At 33.7% G+C, this 22,427-nt stretch overlaps 1 protein-coding gene across 6 annotated transcripts in view; it reads left to right on the top strand.

Moving 5' to 3' along the window:
• Positions 1–1,597: 1,597 nt before the first annotated feature.
• LOC117336041 (probable cytochrome P450 12d1 proximal, mitochondrial) overlaps positions 1,598–22,427 on the top strand; it is a 32,684-nt gene continuing 11,854 nt past the window's right edge. For 3 of the 6 annotated variants that reach the window (XR_004534527.1, XR_004534526.1, XM_033896377.1), the window contains exons 1-4: positions 1,598–1,811; positions 18,440–18,681; positions 19,446–19,677; positions 21,502–21,692. Coding sequence is in view for 4 of the 6 variants with exons in the window: in XM_033896377.1 (XP_033752268.1) it covers positions 18,456–18,681; positions 19,446–19,677; positions 21,502–21,692 (649 nt within the window). In the remaining 2 variants the exon portion in view is untranslated. Of the gene's footprint in view, positions 1,829–4,282; positions 4,425–18,439; positions 18,682–19,445; positions 19,678–21,501; positions 21,693–22,427 lie in introns of those variants that run through there. The other 3 variants (XM_033896379.1, XM_033896380.1, XM_033896381.1) reach the window with 3 other exon arrangements.

A 22,427-nucleotide genomic window follows, 5' to 3' on the forward strand; every position in this document is an offset into this window, starting at 1 on the left:
GGTTTCGAGAGATGGAGGTTTGTGAATAACACGATTTTTTTTGTCGACATGATCTCGTTAGGAAGTATTTCCTTATACAACATGAACAGTTTGATAGTTGTAAATATGCCTAGTGTTTTTTTTGTCACCACCCTTACTCTCCTTTGATTTGTTTGACGGTCGTCGATAAAGCAGACGACTCTTACTCTTCCGAAGCACCTGGTCTTATTTTTATGATTCATTCGGGAATCTCCATGTGATAATATCGTTTTGTTTAGATTGTGCCCTCGTTAAATCATTTTTAGTTTAGATAATGGTTTCGTTATCATGTCGGTACACTTTATTGTTTTCGTAATTATTTGGGTTTCCGAAGGTACTTATTATGGAAAAATCATACAAGAATTCCGTAATACAAGTGAGCGGTGCATGAAAAGATATTTTTATTCTTAACAGGTCTATGCATAATTGACAGCTGAGGTTGTTTAAAGACGTAGTTTCCTTAGTGGAGGCTCAAGTGGAGGAGAAGCATTGATGTTTTATGATTCAAAGTTTCACACCTTGTCGCATCAGTGGTGTTACAATGTGAGAACAGTGTACATGCATTGGTAATAAGGCAAACAACTAGCCCAGAGATAAACGACTTTCTCGGTGCAAATAGTTGACTAAGGTTTCAGTCGTATATCGTGATGTTGTTTACTGATTGGCAGTGAATTGGTATGTGTGGGTTATGCTTCAAGAGATATATGTAACTTAATAGAACACCAAGAAAATTAGTTCACCACTACAATACTTCAGATTTTAAATATCTGCGGTCACCATATGTCACAGCAGCCATATAAAAAATCAAACCTTGAATAGATGCTCGATGTGTATATTCAATACATTATGTCTCCAACACACTAAGCAAAAAATAGTAATTATGTTCAATTAGCTCTTTTAATCTTTATCATTTTTAAAAAGCGCGCCATATCATTCTCCGTCAGTTTTTGTTTCTTTACTTTTAATTCATAATTACCATCCTTTTGCAGTAAATGTTTTTGTGACATTTTTATAAACTACAATAGAAAGGTGTTATTTTAGCTTTAGGAACATTTTGATACAATGTGATAGGTACGATTTTTGACCTTAATGTCATCATATTTTTATTTCTTAATTCATATGTTCTTAAAACGAAATTTGTCTCTCATAGGTTATTATCAATATTTGTACATTTTATATTTTTATCTAATTATCCTTTTTCATTTAAATTTTGAAAGGATTTGCATGTTGGATTATGCATTGTAATACAGAGAGAATCTTACCGTCTGTGTATGGCGATAGACTATACCGCGATAAAAACCACAGATATCCTATGTAAGTATAGTATGTACATTATATGGGTGCAGGTGTACTTGGGATAGTGCATGTGTAAGTAGCGGATATGATAATATATGTATGTAAGTACGTATGAAGTGCGTAAATGTTCATTTAAATACTTTGCTGTGACGTAAAAACCACACAGACAAACTTTATTGTTTTGATAACGACGTACTTTAAACTTGATAAAATAAAATCAAAATATTTTACGCTAACATATTTAACGTACTATCCAATAACACTGCAGACAGTACATGAGGTCGGGTCTACTATGGCTAAGTTTGCGTGCACCCATTTCAACAAATCGCCAATGAGGTCTATTTGAGTAATCAGCTCTCTCGAGACTCACAATTATATCACAGTTATATATCACAGCTTGCGGGTAAATATGACAAGATCATAAATGTTCCACATGTCTATGTGTACCCTGATAACTTATTATCATTACTCTGAGGTTAGAAGTCTTACGGAGAAGGGTATGTTCATATAACCGGTATCGTATATATTACTTTCATCTCTTCTGCCTGATTTTTATCTGTTTTTCTTATATAATTTTCAGTATATAACATTATGCTATTTATTAATTTTTTCAGTATTTTTTATTATGTTATTTATTATATTTTCAGTATGTAATATTATGTTATTTATTATATTTTTCAGCATGTTACATTTTATTTTATATATTTTTGTTTCAGTATATTATATTATGTTATTTATTATATTTTTTCAGCATGTTACATTATGTTGTATATATAATATTTTTTTCAGTATGCTATGCTGTATAATATATGCTTTATTAGAGAGAAAAAGACAGAAAGATAAACAATCATTATGTAGACAAATAAGTTACTATGTAACAGATTTATAAAACATCCACATTATAGAATCTATTGATTGGTGTATCTTGGAAAACATTCCTCATCTACTTCAGCACGTCATGTACTAATTATAATGTTAATTAACACGCCCACTTAACTGACTGTCTCTATGAAATTCACAGCTACAGTGTACAACAATAACTATGCATGATTATAATTACAAATTGTCGTTTTTGTCCGGCAATATTAATGCATTTACAGTATCCTTTACTCATGCAATAGTTAATAAAAGAGAGGTATAATGCTATTTGTAGAACAGAAAGTAAAGTATTTCTGCGGTAATCTCCCAATTGGCTCTATTACGTGATCATCATAATACAGTATTTTTAAAGCGAACTTATGACACATAAATACACAGAACATTCAAACAGAACATAGCATATGTAACTGTACAAAACATTTAAATAGAAAATATCATATGTAAATATACAGCACGCTTAGATAGTACATCGCATATGTAAATATACAGTACATTTGAACAGTACATAGCATATATGCAAATGTACAGTGCGTTTAGATAACACATAGCATATGTTAATGTACAGTACGTTTAAATACCACATAACATATGTTAATGTACAGTACGTTTAAATACCACATAACATATAAATATAAATATAGAGTATATATAAGCCACGTAGCATACCGTACATATCGTATATTTTCTAGTGTATTATTCAATAGTATTGTATACTGTCTGCAAACAAAACATATTGTTCCCCTGGGGTACTCCACTGTATGCACTTTATGATTATGCTATGTTTCTTTTGTTATTTTGAACCTTGTATGCAATACACAGAATTTATTTTTTTTTAATGTTTTGTCAACCAGTGTAACTTTGGTTTGTCAATGTTTCTATTTTAGGCCGTTTAAACCCACCTTTTGTTGATCCTTATGACTGTTTGTGTTGGTGGGCCTTTACGAATATAACCAGTATAGCATTGTCAATTAAATAGTAAATAGTAAATACATATTACATAATCTAGTACGTAGTGTATATTAAACAGTATATTATGTATTACATAGTACAGTATATAATGCTAACTATATTCTCTACTACAAAGTAAATTACATAATCAAAAATATTTCACAGTATAAACATGTATCTTGCATATATATCATATATATGATACAGTTTACTTTCTAGTGTACAAAGTAGTATGTAGTCTCTATTTGAAAATAAGAGAGAAAAATAAAGGTCTTTTTATCGTTTGTCCCATCAGTTATGTATGTAATGATATTGTCTCTTATTTTGTATAATATTATCTAGTAGATCTATAGTGTTATATCAACGTTTTACAATTCATAAAATATGTATCTCATAGTGCAAGCTTACATTACTAAAATAACGACAGAACATTTTTAAAATAGTGATGACCACGTAGTAATAAATTATAAAAGTTATTGATCATTGGTAGACACTAAAGATATACATGTAGTATATCAGTAATAAACAATGAAATGTCAATTAACACTTTTCTAGGAATCTCGAAAAGAAGCGAAAGACAAGCAAACATGTCTCTGAGTAGGTGTAGTCACTCGATGAAGTTCAGACGTACATGTATATCGTTATAAAGTAACCCTATATAATCCATTTGACAAGCCCATTGGTTTGTGACGCCTTCATCACGTTCGCATCTGCTGTCGATAGGATGTTAAACGATTCTAAACCAAACGAATAGATTACCTGTTAGGATTTCTGTATTTCTGTAAGTATTATTAATTTTAAACACCACTTCTGGGATGAAAATTGTTTTTCTTAGACATGCATTGACAAATTCTAGCTTTTAATATTCATCAAATCTCTTTGTAAATTAATTTAAAGTTCAAAAGTGCAGTATATCTCAAACTCATTAATTAATTAAACATATATGGATGGCGATTGGGTTACACTTTAGAATAATACACCTTTGATATGATGGCATTTAAAAGTAATGTAATCGTGAGGCCTACAGGTGATAATATAGGTATTTTTCTGCATTTGGTTTTGAATATCTAACCATTGTTTTAACCTTTTAACTGATGTGTCTGGCTACTTGCGTACATACCTCCTCACGTTGATAGAGTAGGTATAGTGACCTTATTAGGATAATGGGAGGCCGCTATCGACCGATGTATTACAGTATATGTACATTAGGCTACATACTACAACGCCTCCGACACTCGATCTGTGGGTTTCACGCAGGGTGTGACTTCCTCACTTCTAGTCAGGTAAGTTTATTTATTAAGTGAAATTGTATCCCGATGTTTATGTATGCACTACAAGAATGTATTGCTGTTATATGTACACGGAAAATTATTTGGGAATTACACTATGTTTTATGAACGATTTTATCGATACATACTATTACATGGTTTACATAACACATACAGATACTTTATGTTGAATACTTCAGGTAATTTTTGAGGCAGTGTTGAGAGCAATTTCAAATACATTATCTTATGTTATAATCAATACGAAAATTAACTTACGCTTACAAAAATACTAAGGACAAATAATTTATATCAATACTATTATGGATATTATGAATAAGTACTTAAAATGTTTCAACATGAAGGTTTTGTCTCAAGGTATTCATAAAATTACGTCTTAATGTATACAGATATTAATTTATACGATTACTTTGATGCGATTATATTCTACACTCATCATTATTTCGTTTGATCCCGCAATAATACACAGAAATGGTCTAAACAGTCTTTTATCAATCAATGTATATTTTATTACAAAGTTTGTTTGTCGTTACTATTTAAAGATTATTATTAAGCATTGTAATTATAGTTTGTATTTCGTTAAATATGTCGTTTAATCAGTTTCTTCCCTGGGCGTGGTATACGTTCAAAATACAAAAATTCGTAGCGATTTTCATCAACTCACTTCCGAATTTCCACATATCACTTAGTATCCTAGAAATATAAAACAGCTAGGTAATGGTCTTATCATGATTCATATATCTTATAGGTTCCTATTCAAAGGTGAAATCACACGTGTCCTTTTGTTTTTGTACACCCTCTTCCTTTTCTTCTTTTTCTGTCGCATTTTCCCCGTTGGGTTTCTCGGAACAACATGTGTGACTCTTAATAAGTAAGTACCTGTAATTTGTAGGGTAGATATCAAAAGCAATTTTACTGTAGTTTGTGGAACGTAATACAAATTAGTGAAAGATATGTGTAAGCGTTACAACCCGCTGATGTACACATGAAGTCAATATTGTCAACAAAATGTTCGAAATGTATTCATTGTGTAATGTCAATCAAATGAGTTATTAATGCGTATTATGGTGCTGCGATAAATACCTCAATTGTTTGTGGAGTAGGTGGCCATCGTTCATTATCTCCTGGTTGATAATAATTTAGAGATGGCATGATTCCGATCAAATTCGGCATATAGGTTTTAAGGAACTTGGAACATTAATCCGAATTCTGCTTCTTGTATGACAGAAGGAGTACAATGGTTTCGAATTGAAGAAATATGAGCACTCGACAATTTTAAATGTATATTAATCATGGCCGTATCACCAATACTACAACTAAAGATTTCAAATTTATGTAAGATGAAGAACACTTGCTTGTTTCTAATTTGTCGAGATCTAGATACTGTGATATCAAACATGCGATGAAGGCGAAATCTCACCAAAAATGCTTCGGCTTCCTAATTAGACGATATCTTCACAATTGTCCGTTTGCGTTCGCCAACATTATATATCGCCCTATGTCAATGTAATCTGGTACCTAGGTCTACTCTCACACTAAAACCTTTTAAGGTATGGTCCTATTTCTGGTTTAAAAAATAACAACAGAGAATACAGACGGGCATAGGAAACCGAACTTCTTACTGGATATCGACAAAATACGAGCTAAAATTAACAACGGAACCATTGAAAAAGTGCAAGGAGACAATTAAATCAAGTGTTCGAGAACGGTACGCGTCACCTGTTTCACCGACGACACTCGCCATGGAAATTTGGTTCAAACTTAGATATTGCCTTTTTGCAATAAAGTTCGATTTCTAGGCGTTATGTAATTGACACGAATGTCTTTCTTCTAATCATTTGAAAAAATACACAAAGTTGCATGACCTCTTATAGGTTAAAACACAATAAAAATATCGACTTCGTAACGAAATAATTAATTCAAACTCAGAATCGAGAGGACAGTTTAAACAAGAATACAGATTTGCATGGTGACTTATGAAAAAATACAAGGAAATTAAGATCTGGAAAAGCAAGCTTCCTCTTGTTAATCGACTACATCCCTCTTACCTATAAAGGTCAAATCCGGGTTGAGTCACAATCACAATGACAATTAGATTTCATATCACAAAAGAAAAAAAAATATTTCAGAATCTCATCATGAGGGATTGTTTTCTCAGATATTTTTTGTTATGTGGTTCTTTGAACATTATAAATGTTATGACTACTAGGATCATTTTTGGCAGTGTATATAGATTTTTATAAAAAAAAATATCTAGTAAGTCAAACCCAAGTTCAAAGATGAGTGTTGGAAAGGAGGGAACTTCAGTAAAAGATTCAAACCCTGCGGTAATAACATATTTATAATCCTGAACTGATATTTAGGTACGTATCGGTTAACCAGCATCATTTACAAGTTAATAAACTGACATGGTGCCGAGTCAGTAGTTTAAAACAATAATAACTCTTTTTAAGTTAATAAAACCTGCCTTTTTACCATTTTAGCAAATTTTATAAATAAATAATTACTCAATAAACAAATGTCTGTCATGTTGTATTTTAGGCTGAACACCTTATACACGAGACCACAAAAAACAGCCTTAAAATTTGCATTACATCTTTGTTTTTGTAAACAAATACTAAACAGTGTAAATATGCATTGTAGTCTAATACTAGTTATTGTTACCTGACTCTCTATGTAAATGTAAATGAAGTATTTTCGACTGCTGACCGGTCAATATTTTTGACTGTTGACTGGCGAGGACTGTAAGAATTCTTACCATGTACTGCGAGGCTAAAGAAAAGTCAACTTTGGAGTTCAAAAATGCACCAAAGCCGGAATTAACAGTTTACTGAAGAATTTTTACGCGTTCCTCAGCCTAATCAACTAGTCTATATGTGAATATTGTTGATTATTCAGGTAGCAAAACAGCTGTATAATGACGTCTTCAGATTTTTTGCCTTGAACCTTCCATGTCACTGTCTTTAATTTGATGATGAACATAAAATGGAAAATATATTTGAATTTGGATTTCTATTTCCTTAAAATATTTTTCTCGAACACTGATATAATACCATATGTTTGTAACAGTGTAAATGATTAGTTACAACGCATCACGTGATAAGCATACTTAGAATACGTATATATATCTACAACAAATGTACCGCTCAATTGTTTCAACGAGCTCCTAAAGGAAATGGTAATAGTTTCTAGGACTTGAAATCGTATCTATCGAGCGAGTTGAATCACAGGGATTTGTAATTTAAAATTGTTTTTTTCTTAGATTCTATATCTTGATTTCTTTTTGAGTGTTATCATTTGTCGGTATAATATGCATTATATGACCCTGGATACATGGTAATAGAAATGTTAGTTTACCCGAAGGTAAGCCCTCTGGAAATATGAGAGCTGAGGGTAAATTAACTTTCATATTAGCCTGCATTCAGGGCCTTAAATTGTTTATTATACCGAATATTGTGATACTCAAAAATAAATAAGATATCATTTTTATTACAAACTCCTGTGATCCCAGTCGCTTAATTGATAAGATTCCAAATCCAGGTGTTATTGTCAGTTTCTTTCAGAAACTCTTAGAAACCATTGACGTATATATTGTTAATATTTTTGAATGTTTTGCGGCTCAGGGATACGTGATGCTTCATTTCACGGCCATGTGATGTGTTTCGTCTAATCACAAGCACTGTTATAAACATGGGGTATAAAAATAAACAAATTATGGCCCTGGTTGCTGGGTAATATAAACGTTCATATTCCCTTGAGAAATATGAAACATTCTGATAAATAAAGCTTAATATTATCATGCCAACAAGAGCCATAAATGCATGATATCTTTTATGATTTCTAAAAGGAACATTTTGTTACTTTTATATGCATGAATGAGAAAATTAGAAATGAATGCTGAAAAATACTTTATATTTATTGATGTGGCTGTAGGGAGATATGGCGATTTATTTACCGGAGACGAAGCCCGAGGAAAATATGACTTGTCGTGGGTAAACCAATTGTCGTTTCTCCCTACAACTAGGGCAATGCATGGCTTATTATTCCGAAATACAATATCAGCAAAGCCTTAACTAGCTGTAAATTCATTTAAAACGACATCAAGGTAAAATATTTTTCGCGCTGTTTTTTTCCCCTTTTATTATTATTCCATATATATATCAAGTTTATCACCTTCAACAATGACAATTATATTTCGCTGAAATATGTACATGAATATATGAATTAATGATTATAAAACGGAAATATCTCGCCGTTGATCAACAGCCTTGGGAAACAACATGTATAGCAGATTGGACCTGTTTATACAAGCGTCGACTATCTGGACGATGCACCTATTCTGCGGCACATTGCCGGCAAGTGTGTATTGACAGAGGCGGCAAACGTTAACGTATGGTTAGCTCTACATGTTGTTTACATAGATAATTTGGTACAAAGCTGGGAATAGATGTCACTTTTTCATAGTTCTAAATTGACTTTGAGCTATCAAATAACACCTGCATCAACTATAGCCAAATCCGATGTCGAAAAATACGTATTTACGTGCTGTGTATCCGCATGCATCATGTGTTCGTGTCTACAAAACGACTGCCTCGCTTTCAAAACGTGATATTATCAGCACTATATATGATAGGGACATCTCGACTAAATCGTGTAGTCAAGCTGGACATTTGAAAGACATGTATTGGGATAGCATAGAGACGTAACTGGAAGTGTATATACATGTACAAGCAATAAGAATGTGTTTATCACAATGTCCCTTTAATGACAATATGAACAAAAATAAGAAATAACTTTTTTGTCTGAGAATTTTATCACTTTTGGCAAACTGAAATGGATTCAGCAATTAGTGTATATATGTTTTTTTTGTGATAAGATACTTCCGAATTATTATAATGTCTACATACAGCATCAACCTACAATGTGATATGATCGGGTTCAACAAGATGGAATTACCATCTGTTTTCTTGCTGATCTGCCATTTTTGTTGATGTTTGTTTGCGGAATACCTCGGAGAGTTCCGCATCACGAAAAATAACTCTGTCTGAAACCTGCGAAATGCTCCGCATCGGGGAGACTTGATGCTCAAATGGGGAGACTGGAAGTTAACTCTGCAAGGCATATGACGTCTCTCAACAAATCCCTGACTGTGTTTCATTTTGGAGGTATATATAATAATAATGCACATGCTACAATGTCAGCTTGAATATATGTTATTGGACAATGATACAAAAAACGGAGTGTACTTTAGATAGACCGTGAAAGTTAATCCTCATGATTCAATCTTCTGTACACAATCCGTGTGAAAATTGTTTATTGATGGACTTTCTTCTCAGAAATCATTACGCTGCTAAATCAGCCATTCAGAAATGACGTAATTTTTGACATTATGGGATGATAACATAATTTCAAAAGGAAACGAAAATGCTCGTTGCAAGGAAGATAAGATCATATATTGTTAGAAGTAATAAAGAAAACTGTCCTTTTGTTTCAATGTTTATAAGAAGTTATCGTATGAGGATGTGTTAAAGAAATTTTCTTACGGTTAAATTTATCATAAAAAGTTTTCTTTATGATACAATCTTATGTTACAATATGCATAGGGTATATAATGTTACTTTATCAACAAGTACAGTATGCTACATATGTCTTATCTTCAACGAATAGATTCATGGCTATGCTATTTGAATCAATAACCTGTTATCTTGTATTCATCGCCTGTTTAAATTGACACAAAAACAGAATACATGTACATGAATTTTCAAACCAAAATATCTGCTATATAAAAAAAATATTGACATTGCATGCAAAATTGAAGTTTCATACAAATTTACTGGAAACAAAACAAAACACATAAAGTTCGCTAAATAACAGTTTACGGTAAACTTATAACATAATTAAAATGCAACCTAAAGTTAAAAAATAATTCCTTTATATATATCTATTTTGAAGGTGTTTTTAACATGGTTGTCATTTATACGATTATCATAACTTGTTCCTTCTTTTATATATCAGCTTGATTATAATAATAAAAATTAGTTGCTGAAAATTTTGTTAGCAATTTTTAACTGTCTGTTTTGGTCTATTTATATGGGAATTTGATTCCAATTTCCGTTCTACTTATGTCACGTTTCGTACCAATTTATGGATTTGAATTCTTTTCATCTATCGTGTAGATCTACACTTTCTACTGTTATCCTAAGTACACTTGTACCTGAAAACAAGACCATGGTTTATATAAACTACCCATAATCAGCGTCATTCGATCAGTAAACCTGGTCCAGATATTAGCGCATTCTGTACAAAAACCTTTCTCCGAGGAGGTAGAAATGACACTGACCTTTTGAATCAGAGTTCTATAGTTAATAGGGAGTTGCTGTCCATTTACTATTACACTCTCCTAGGGAGGAATAATCTGATAATTATACTGTGTTAGCATAGCTTACTTTTAAATATATTCCTGTCACCTGATAGTCAATACTATTCAAATATTGTATTTACTTCTCATCCTTATTGATATAATAAACACGGTCAAATGTCTTCGTGTCTGCATTAATATGAGACGTCCTAATCATCATGTTAATGGTGTTAATATAGTCAGTTAAACTGACGTAATTCATTAGGGATGTACAAGGTTAAGGGTTGAATGAACTGGAATATTTACATATGAATTATCTTCATGCATTGTTACAAGGAAAAACGTTAGTGCAAAAATGCCACGCCGTCTTCTGTCGACAATTTTCCATTTAGTATGTATATATATCTGTGCTATCGTAATGTATATCATTAATTTACATTATTCAATGAGTGTGTCAGTTGATGTAAGGAACAGCCTTGTATACTTTCAATTTATTAATGTTCCATGTTACACAGAAACTCAACATATGTTTTCTAATTTTGTATTCTGTGTCAAAGTGGTGTCCTTGGTCTACCCATAACCTGTCAGCTGCTCAAAGGATACCATTTATATAAATCAGTGGTATTTTTACCTTACTTAGATATATTCAGGTTTATGAAGCGTAAAATGTGCTGACGGTTTCAGGTGATATTGATATTATTCAGTAACAGCGACTCGCACTGTGCCACAATACATCTAAATATGAGGTGTTTGTTAATGTAACACCGACATTCGATTGCGAATTGACAGACATTTAGAATGACGGTCTAGGTCCGAGTTTAATTATACGCCATTCTTCTATTTGTTAGCCGAGATTATTATTCATCTGCATTCTACCGAACTTTCACACAGTAAACATACACGCATCATATACGGTGTACTCTGGTACTACAGCTAATACCGATCATGTGTATTTAACAGTTAGCGTGTACAAAGGCCCGGATAGGTAATGCTATCTGATGATTAATTATTTATTGTCAATTATAGTCATATGATGAAAAAAAAACCACTTTCTGCACAAGGTATTCACGGCGATGCCTGATTAAATGACCCTAAATCACGATAGCCTGAATTAGATTATGAAAAATTGTTCACACGAGCGTTTAAAAATAGCATATTTCCATTTAAAATAAATTATATGCAATGCTACATAATTTAAAAAAAAAGAGATATGTTTTATATCTGAACAAACCTGTGAAATAAGAAATGAACATTTGAATCTCACCTAAGACGTTTGTGTGTAGCAATATACAAATTATCCTCCGATAACTGCATTTACGAAAATGGGACCGATAATGTGTTGCCTTCCCATAGGAATTTTCTCCGGATTTAACGACGTTTTAATGATTACTACATAAACCATTACAAAACATAAAATGCACCTGCTGAATCCCATTATTCACACCCCACTTAATATGTTACTGTCATCATCTAACCGGATATCGTGTTAAGGTTATTGGTTAATGTGTGGTAGTATTGTGTTCTATCAAATAATGTGGTGATTGTTCATAATAAGGATGTTTTACTTCTAATTGTCCATGGTCGTTCAGAATAGTCTAAAATAAAATGCATGATAGATATATATAGATGTTACACAACGAGTGGCTGTTGGATATTTAAGTTATTTCACTCGAGTAAGTTATTTTTTTTAAGTTACAAAAGACCCGAGCTTTAGCGAGTGTCTTTTGTAACTTTAAAAAAATAACTTACGAATGTTACGTAAATTCCATATCCACAAATCACGAGTCGTGTAACCTGTTTCTACTACAATAATATCGGCTCATATCAAAGGGAAACGTGGCCAAGTCTTATTTCGCGTATGCAAATAAGGTGTACAAGTGACGGGCTTCAACCGGCTAAAAAAACACATTTATTCAAACTGACACGGCGCACACTATATGCGACCGTCATCAGAAAACATTCATCTTTAACCTACCGTGCCACTCAATATGAATTGTTACATCCAAAACACAATAATCCGTGAAAACATCGCCGAATTCCTCGCTCAGAACGCCATTTCTCAAACGGCTCCCTGAGCCTGTCCAGATTCTTCATTTACATACGGGGTTCAAGGGTCATGCGATTATATAATCGACTGTCACCAGGTGCACTTTTTGGGGTCATCTCGGCATACTTTATTTTACAGGTGCATGCACAGGACGTCGTTTGCGATATCACTTACTAATAAGATAGCATGTTTTAATGCCATGCAGTGATGAGATCGTCCTTTCCTTTTTTTCAACTGCATCATTTCGGTAGTTGCTGAACTTCGTTTTCAATCAAAAAGATTGCATATAACGGTGCTCAATAACTTGTTCAAGACAGGGCCGGGACATTATACGTATACCATGAACAAGCAGTATCAGTTGAAATTAAATTTTTCGAAGTTAAAATTTGGATGGGGTAATAGCTGATAGTTGTTTGATATTTTGATTTTTTATTGTACTTGCCATCTATTTAGGGCTATGCCAATCTTCAATTCTTAAAAAAATTGACCCCTACATGACTAGTTAAAAATGTATACCACACACAATATCGATAAGAATAAGAGGTTGTTCTGGGTATTATGGCGTTAGCCCTAAAATACTATAAAAGTCTGGCGTTGACACAAAATAACCACTACTTCCCCCTCAAGTATTCTCTTTTCTTTCTCATTTTAATTCAGTTTCATAATTCTGTAAGCACTTCAGCCAGTTTGATTATTATTAGTGTAGCGTTTGATGCTTACACACACTCAATTAATAAGGTAATTCATCAATAACTTAAATTTTATATATGCGAGCGATGTAAAGTGGAATAAATGGATAATTGAATATTACAAAGAATACATTTTACATTTACAATGCGTTAAACTCTTTGACATTGTCACTGGTGGATTTAAAGCCCCTTCCCCCCCCCCCCCCCCCCCCCCCCTTAAATTGTCAAAGTAAGGGTATCTTAAAAAACGAATTCCCGTATCAATCAGCGAAATAACAATATCAAATCATTAAAAACATCTCTCATATACTTGTTTTTATAAAACACACCAGGTATGAATCTATCGTGAAATACACCAGAATGCAGGATTTTGCATTAACCTGCTATTTTTCAGAGGGAGGACCGGCGGACACTCCTCCCCCCTCCTCCCCCTGATTGTAGACACTAAAACTAAGGGGCAAACTGATGATATCGAGTGTATTAAAACCGAAATAACGTAAGAAAGTAATACTGTTTCGAAAATTTGAATAAAAAGGGGTTTAAAACAAAATGACTGAAGGAACTCAATATTTCTATAATCATACAGTGATAGATGAACTCATAAAATTTGGATTGAACTCGAAGAACTTCTAGCAAACATTAAATCTAACATTGTGGGAAATGAAAATAAATTGATGATGGATCATAGATCACAACGTACAAATCGTTTGGTAGGTCTGAAGTATGATTTTCGTATTTGACGACGACATGATATTTGTAAAATGTGCAGAAATAAATGAACAGGTCTGAAGTAAGTAATGTTGGTACACATGTATAGTTCCAGTAACCTGATGACAGTCTTATTCGTGATTCACTTTTCTTTTTGTTCGTCCAGATTTCAGTAAACTGACAAAAGTTAATCAATAAATAAGCATTTTGTTCTACCTTTGTGACAATTATTTCATTATTTAGAAAACGATAGGAGAGTGACGTTCTGTGTGAATCAATATATGCCCCCCCCCCCCCCCCTTCCACTTATCAAAAAAATTCGGCTCCCGCCTATGGCGCTCCCATTACCACATTACCACTAAATTACTGACCCCCCCCTTTCCAATTCCTGGATCCGCGCCTGCTGTGTACTGTCATATACGGTGCATGGTAATCAAACGTTCAAAATAACAAATAATTTATAAATCATCGTTCATCGACGAAACTCTTCAAATAATCGTAACTTAGACGAAACTCTTCAGCGAGCCGAAGCATTTTGCGGACAAAATGCATGCGGAGATGACCCCCAAAAGTACACCTGACGACTGACGATCATATAATCGCATGACCCTTGAACCCCGTATGTAAATGAAGAATCTGGACAGGCTCAGGGAGCCGTTTGAGAAATGGCGTTCTGAGCGAGGAATTCGGCGATGTTTTCACGGATTATTGTGTTTTGGATGTAACAATTCATATTGAGTGGCACGGTAGGTTAAAGATGAATGTTTTCTGATGACGGTCGCATATAGTGTGCGCCGTGTCAGTTTGAATAAATGTGTTTTTTAGCCGGTTGAAGTGAGATGGGGTGCCGTTTCGCTCGTGGCGTAGTTGCCAACCTTCAGGTTAACAGATTACACATACCGCTGTCATATCAAAAAAAAATCGAAAGTGATATTTTCTATATGCAAGCGCCTGTGGTGGGACTCGGTGATGTGAGGTCATTCGATTATTGATGACGATAATAACAATTACAGCTCGGGTCAAAGTTTGAATTCCTGACCAATCAAAAGACCGGAAGGTTATATTCCACTACTGGAATATAACATATATTTATCCAACAACTGTCACACACACTGACCGATAACTACTGACGGATAAACGTATGCTTTATACGTCAATACGATTCACGTGAATTTGTTCCACATCCGACGGGACTACTTCCAACTTGACTCTCAACTTTGACGTTTGTGTCTGATGTCTGCGAATGCTAAATCGTTTTGTGGATTGTTGTTTTAAACATATTGTAAATTAATTGGGTCTGTCAGGAATAATTAATATTTGTGTGATATTTCGATACAAGTTTAACTGAAACTGAAGCGTGGAACTATTTTTCAATGGCGCATTGATAGTTTCGTGGTAGTAAATACACACAACAGGTATAAATGAATGGACATTTTACTCGTTTCTAGAATCTTACAATATAAGGTTTATATTTGGCTCGGAACTGAAAGACGGGATGGCTCGCCGTCTCGTCTTTTCTAACCCTCGCCAAAAATAAACCTTGTATTGTAAGATACTAGCCATGTCCAACAGTCGCATACAATGGTTTGAGAGTGGAATAACACAGGGTATTGTGGTAGGAACAATGAATCAGTATATTATGTAATTATGTACCTCTACATTATAAGTAGACAAACATTTATCAAGATGATTTAGTTCAAAATAAGAAAAGTGCGAATTGATAGCATTGTGAATTTGAACAACAATGCTTGAATTTTTTGTTTTTATTTATTCATTTTTTTTTATATCTTAAGAGTAAAGGAGAAATGTCAGTAACACAATCAGCATATGATCATGCTCATACAGAAAACATCATTTCAACAGTGTAACAGTTTATAAAATTATCTTTACAAACTTAGAGAATCAACATTATATATAACATAGTAACAAAAATGACGAAGGAACACTTTTTTTACTCGTGCCCTTACCGGATCTCGAACATGTGATCTACGGCACCTAATTACATGTATTTACCTAAACGATTTGTCACTGTGATCATGTCAGGGCATCGGGCCGACAATCACCCGACCCTAGAGATTTTCAAAATTTACCTTTATGACAAAACTTACAAAATGCGCATCGTATTATGCAGTGACTGTACCCACTTGTCTGTATAAAATATATAGAGGATATTGAATGGTTTCACGTTCATATATTTCATGAGTATGACAGAATATCGATATTTTCACGAGTACAAGCACGAGTGAAAAGTATCGAAATATTCTGTCATATGAGTAAAATATATAATATAGTAAACGTGAAACCATTCAATTTTCTTTTAATTGCATTTTATGCTGAAACCCAAATTAGATCATCGAAAAATTAATAGTATAAAAAGTGCAGGAATCAGTAATATAATTGATGACGTCCTCTCATTGTGACGTTACTCTGCGTCGAATTAACGGCGCAATCTTGAAAGGACTAATCAACGCAAATTAAGCCTTTTCTGCTGTCATCGGAGAATATGTGCATGAAAAGCTAACGTTGAGTGAGTATTTTGCCAAAAATTAGTCTGAATATTTCAGAAATACAGCTAAAAAAAAAACATGTGTCTATTTTCATTTCGATTGGAAAAATCGGCAAGTTTCAATGAGGTGAATACAAAGGTTCGCTCTGATTGGTCACAGAACAAAAAACTGATATTTTCACTGCCGAACTAATATTTTCACTGCAAAGTCTTATACTTTCAATGTTCATCGTTGCAGTAAAATTTAAGTTTATTAGTTTGATAAATTTCTATATTTCACTGACACAAATGCAATAAATGTTTGCATGCAGTAGTGTTATCAATACATTACATTGTATCATTAAAATGTAATTCAATTTATATCATAGGGAGGGAAATAACCAGTTTATTAGCATTATGATGACCCGCTGACACAGTTGACCACATACCGTATGCCACACATATGATAAACATCTTACCTTATTTGGAGTTATCTTTTAATGGCAAACACCATTTGACCTTATTTGGAGTTATCTTTTAATGATAAACAACTTCTGACACTCTTCATATACAACATTTCTGGCTAGGCAGTTAGTTGTCGAAGATTGTTAGCTCGAGACTCGGAGTCATTTACTGCTTCGTCATTTGTGCTATATATATATATATATATATTGTATATACGATAATGGTGTTTTATAGTTAAAACAGACACATTAATGATGACAAACAGTGGAAAATATAAATAAGATGAATAACACAATTGTTTAAGTATGTCAGTATCATTAGTTGTCATTAAGAACTTAATTCAATTACATTTGTAATCGTACACATGTAATCTCCTAACCAATACTTTCTTTTACTAGTTGATTTAGTACGTTCTGAAAAAAATAGTGCAACTCGTCTCTCCTTTGCAGAATTATAATATGTGCAAATTGTATCCTCTCGTGAAACATTATTCCTCATTCCTGTTTCAATTACAAATTCATGATTAGTTCACAGGGTATGATCCGGTTTCGATCGTCTAGCTGTTCAAGATAACATTCAAATGATAATGTTTTCATAAATATCCTATAACACATCGACTAAAAAGTATTCTAAATGTCACGCTTAGCGTTGACTCTTTCGTTTTAATTTTAGTATACAATTAAGACTTACGAGAGCTGATTGATAAATAGTAAGCCTCATGTTGAAGGATTTAAATTTTACGGACATATTGTATTATTTTGCAACATAATCTCCTTCAGTATCTATACACTTTTGCCACTTTTATAGAACTACTTTTCTTGTCTGTTAAGGTTAGTGTAAGGGTTAGGGATAGGGTGCCTGAAATAGCTGTTTTCAGTTTTGGAAATAAATGAAAGTCCGATGGAGGGAGATCAGGTGAATGAGGCGGATGCTCAATCAATTTAAAGCCACAATCGGGAATGGCAGCTATGGTAAGGGCAGAATCTTTCACCCTAACCCTAACCAATTTTGTCAATTTTGGAAAAGCCGCTTGTCCTGTTTACTTTAGAGTGCTACCTCGTATATGAATAAGCCAAATGAGACCAGTCCTTGGGTACATGGCCCTATATAGTCATACACTGGGGAAATTATAGCTTAAACACGATAGTATAAAGTCAGAGAATAGTAGGACTTAAAAAGAACATCCTTGAGTACCTCCTTCAATATGTATGATTCGGTTTGATATTTATTGCTTGTCATCTCTGTTATTTGCACTTTCAGATAAGACTGTGGCACAATGTCTGGCAGACGTGGCCGTTTACTGATGTCATTGAAGGATAGATTGTGCAGGAAACCCAAGCTATACCATCGTAACAAGTCTACCATGATATCCAGCATTTCTTCGGAAGATATTCCTGCGACAGAAATGTCAAGAATTGATTCTACTGTCCGTCCTTTCAATGAAGTCCCTGGGCCGAAATGTTACCCATTTATTGGAACATTACCTTACTACCTACCAGGAGGTGAATCATCGTCACCCGATTTATGTCAAATACGTTTTAGATATTGAAATGGGAATAAGATTTCCCTCCTTGTAAAAACTTCACATTAGCGAACGAGAGGAACTGTGACTACTGTCTTATGTATTTTATAGAATGCAAGCCGTTAAATGGTTTTGAAATACCATGAAACAAATATCACAAAATGATTTCGTTATCAACGAACTATACCGTTGTTAGATTTATTTATTTTCGAAATTTTATATTCTTCTTCTATTGTTTCTATTTATTAATGAATTGAATCCTTTTTTAATATCCTTCATTTCCAAACATTTTTACACTAATTAAGTCAGCCGGAGCCGTTAATCATTACAATGTTTTAAGGGGTATGTAGTGGTAATTCACAAAAATCAATGAAACCAAAACCTTTAATCTACCTTAGTCAAGCCAAGTTAATTAGCAACACTGTAAGAGGAATATGCATCTCAGTAAATAAAGCTTATTTGGAAGTATAACCTTAAACTAGCCATTAGAGATGACAGTAACGAGGTCAAGTGTTTAAATACAAGGCTGTGTTATTACTGTTTGTGTGGCAACCGCAACGAGTTAGTGGCATACTAAAGTATTCATTATTCTGTATGTAAACCCATTGTTTATACAGTGAACGTGTTTGTAGATTAACAATATATCACTAACTGTAACAATATTGATTCTTTGATGGAAAACATGACCTTGCTATTACGGAAATGGCACTATGTTTTGAAAGTGTTTTTCGCATTTGTTCACAGGCAGATTTCATAAAAAAGAACATAATGAAGTATCCAAAATTTTGCGGAAAGAATTCGGAAATTTGTACAAAGAAACTCTCCTTGGGGGAAAAACAATGGTTCACACATTTGACGCGGCAGACGTGGAAACTGTTTATCGTAACGAAGGAAAGTATCCTGTTCGGGAAGCATTTATGACCTTGGGGCATTTCAACAAGAAGTTCCAGTCGAACAGCCAAGGTTTGCTGACGTCGTAAGTTTTATTCTACTGAACACGACCTGTATATAGACATGTTGTACCAGTTTTACTCTATCGAACTCGCCCTATATAATAAAATCATACCTTTAACTCTTCGAACCCGCCTTATATAGCTAAGCCATTCATTTATACTATTGATTTCTTCATAGCAATGCTGAATTGTACGCTATCGAACTCGTCTTATATAGTAATGTCATTCGTTTTGTATGATTTAACATTTAAGATTGACCATGACACTTGTACTCCCCATATTACGCCAGCATAAATGATCAAATATAATAACATAATTCTAAAAGAGTATATACTTATTATATCTATGCCAACTAGTTGATATCAATAAATGACTGGTGTTGATCAGAAATTTGCAACAGACTAGCCTACGAACGTTTAGTCTGAATGGCAACGCACGTGCACAGGTAACCAGGTCGTCTGTGTCAAGACACAAATGGAAAAAGTCTATACGGGGTAGCCACACGCCTATCTACACTATTTTGTATGTCTGGTTAATTTAAAAGAAAAGAATTCATAGAGCTTATCTAACATGTTTTTGTGAAAGAGTTACAATAACATAATTGTAATGATGTTTATCTTCGGGTTGGTAAGTATGTAAGTGAGTACGGACACAACTTATGCGATATCGTATTTCAAAAGTCAGACCTAGGTTTGAGTACATCTTCTAAGGGCTACTTGTGAGGACTGATAGAAGATGTAATATGTAGACAGAGGAATGTCGGTCTGTGACACCAGAAAAAAGACATAGCAATTTGATGAAATATACAGTGTGCTAAAAACGACACAATAACGTGTTGTTTTATTTTCATGGTAAGGTTTTGTTGTAATTCGTCTTTAGTCTGATATTTACCATAATCTATCACTGCAAGAAAGATAATACGATTTCGTTCATGAAAAAAATGTAACTTTTCATATTTTGGTGAAATAAATATGCTCCCTGAGACAAATCTCTTACTTGGTGGTTAACTTTCGCAAAACTTTCTGTAAAACAAACGTGAAGGTAAAAAATATATATCTTTCAGTAAACAAGAACACTGCAGGTGAGTGCGTATGTTTTGAGGTAGCTGCGGTATGTTCGTACATTTATATATGCATTTGTCTCATTATGATAGTGTGGAAATGATGCCGACTTTAGGTACCAAGCAACCAATTGTTTTTTCTATAGACCTCAGTGTTAATAATTTTGAGTATACCATTGAAATTCTTGAATTCGATTTGGTATTTATGATTGATAACAAAAATTTAGGTTCTCATATAAAATTTTAACATATAAGTTGGGACATCTAGCTCAAATTTTTCACAAGAGGAGGGTAGCCATTTTGAAATGGGATGAATTCCGCAGTAAAAAATCTAAGAAACCTGACATTTTCACCTGTTAAATATTATTACATGGACACATTCTGCCAAGGATATCAAGCAGGACACCCCTCCCGGTCACAATATACTAGTGACAACAGGCGAACCAGTCATTTCCTTCGCAAATACCAATTTTTAAGACTGCTATGATAACTGACGGTCAGCTCAAGGTGAAATTAAAAAAAATGTTAATTTTTGTCTCCATAATACTCTAAATAAGAATGTAAACAATTGCTATAATGTGAAATATACACTCTGATACAGGTTCCCGACAAACACAAACCGACATGGGTAGGAAGCGTCGAACCAAGCACCTCAGATCTTCACCTGAGGTTACGTGGCTGGTGCTCCAATCGACTAAGCTAATGTGGTTCCTTAATCATTTAGGACATCAGTGTGTCACTAACACAGACCATCGCTGATACTTGTGTATCCTCGTCTTCTTTTCAGACAAATGGAACGGTGGCATCACCTACGAGTCAATGTCCAGAAGAAGATGCTCCTACCGAAGACTGTGGCGGCTTATATACCGGAACATTGTCTGGTCGCTAATGATTTGATGTGTCGGATAGCATCATCCAAGGAGACAGACGGCATCATAGAAGACCTCCGACCTCATTTAACAAAATATGCTGCAGAATGTACGTACACATACTCTATATGATTGCGAATGCATTTTGAAAGCAATTGTTTATGAGGATTTTAGTATAGTACTGTTTCATTGCTTAACAATCTAACCAAAACATAATAAATTCAATTGTTTCCATTTTATACGACCCTAACAATTTGATGGGAATATGAGAGTATTTCGTCATCCATCCGTCCGTCTGTCCGTAGGTTGCTAACTTTCGTTTGTCCGGAGATAAGATTTTTAACCTCTTTGAAACTTAGATAGCTTATTATCATGACACGTAGTTGTGTGTCCCTGAACGGCAATTTGGTTCAACTAAGTATTTCAGTATTTGATTTTTGTCTTAAGATCTACATTTTCCAACCAATATCTTTGACACTTACTATACGTGTTTGACATACATGAGTACCAGGAGTATTTGGTTTAGACAAGAGTTTTATTTTAAAATGTATTGCTATTGCTTCGTCAAGCAGGGATATAAAACTGGGAAGGAAAAATATATGTAAATTTCTTTTTTACATTTAGTGTGGTCTTACAGGCCCAACTTGTTTTTCATGTCTTTGTATATTTTTTTTATCAAAATCTCGATAATATCTGTGATAACCTACATTTATAAATAACAAGACAATGGTCGTTTGTAGTGTATACCATCTGTTAACGATGAATTATTTCATATAAAACCAAAAATCACGCGTGAAGAAACACTGCATGTAAGACAATACTAAGCATATCGTATATCGCGTTT

Source organism: Pecten maximus, chromosome 10 (genome assembly GCF_902652985.1).
Source record: "Pecten maximus chromosome 10, xPecMax1.1, whole genome shotgun sequence".
In the NCBI taxonomy this organism is placed as follows: domain Eukaryota; kingdom Metazoa; phylum Mollusca; class Bivalvia; order Pectinida; family Pectinidae; genus Pecten; species Pecten maximus.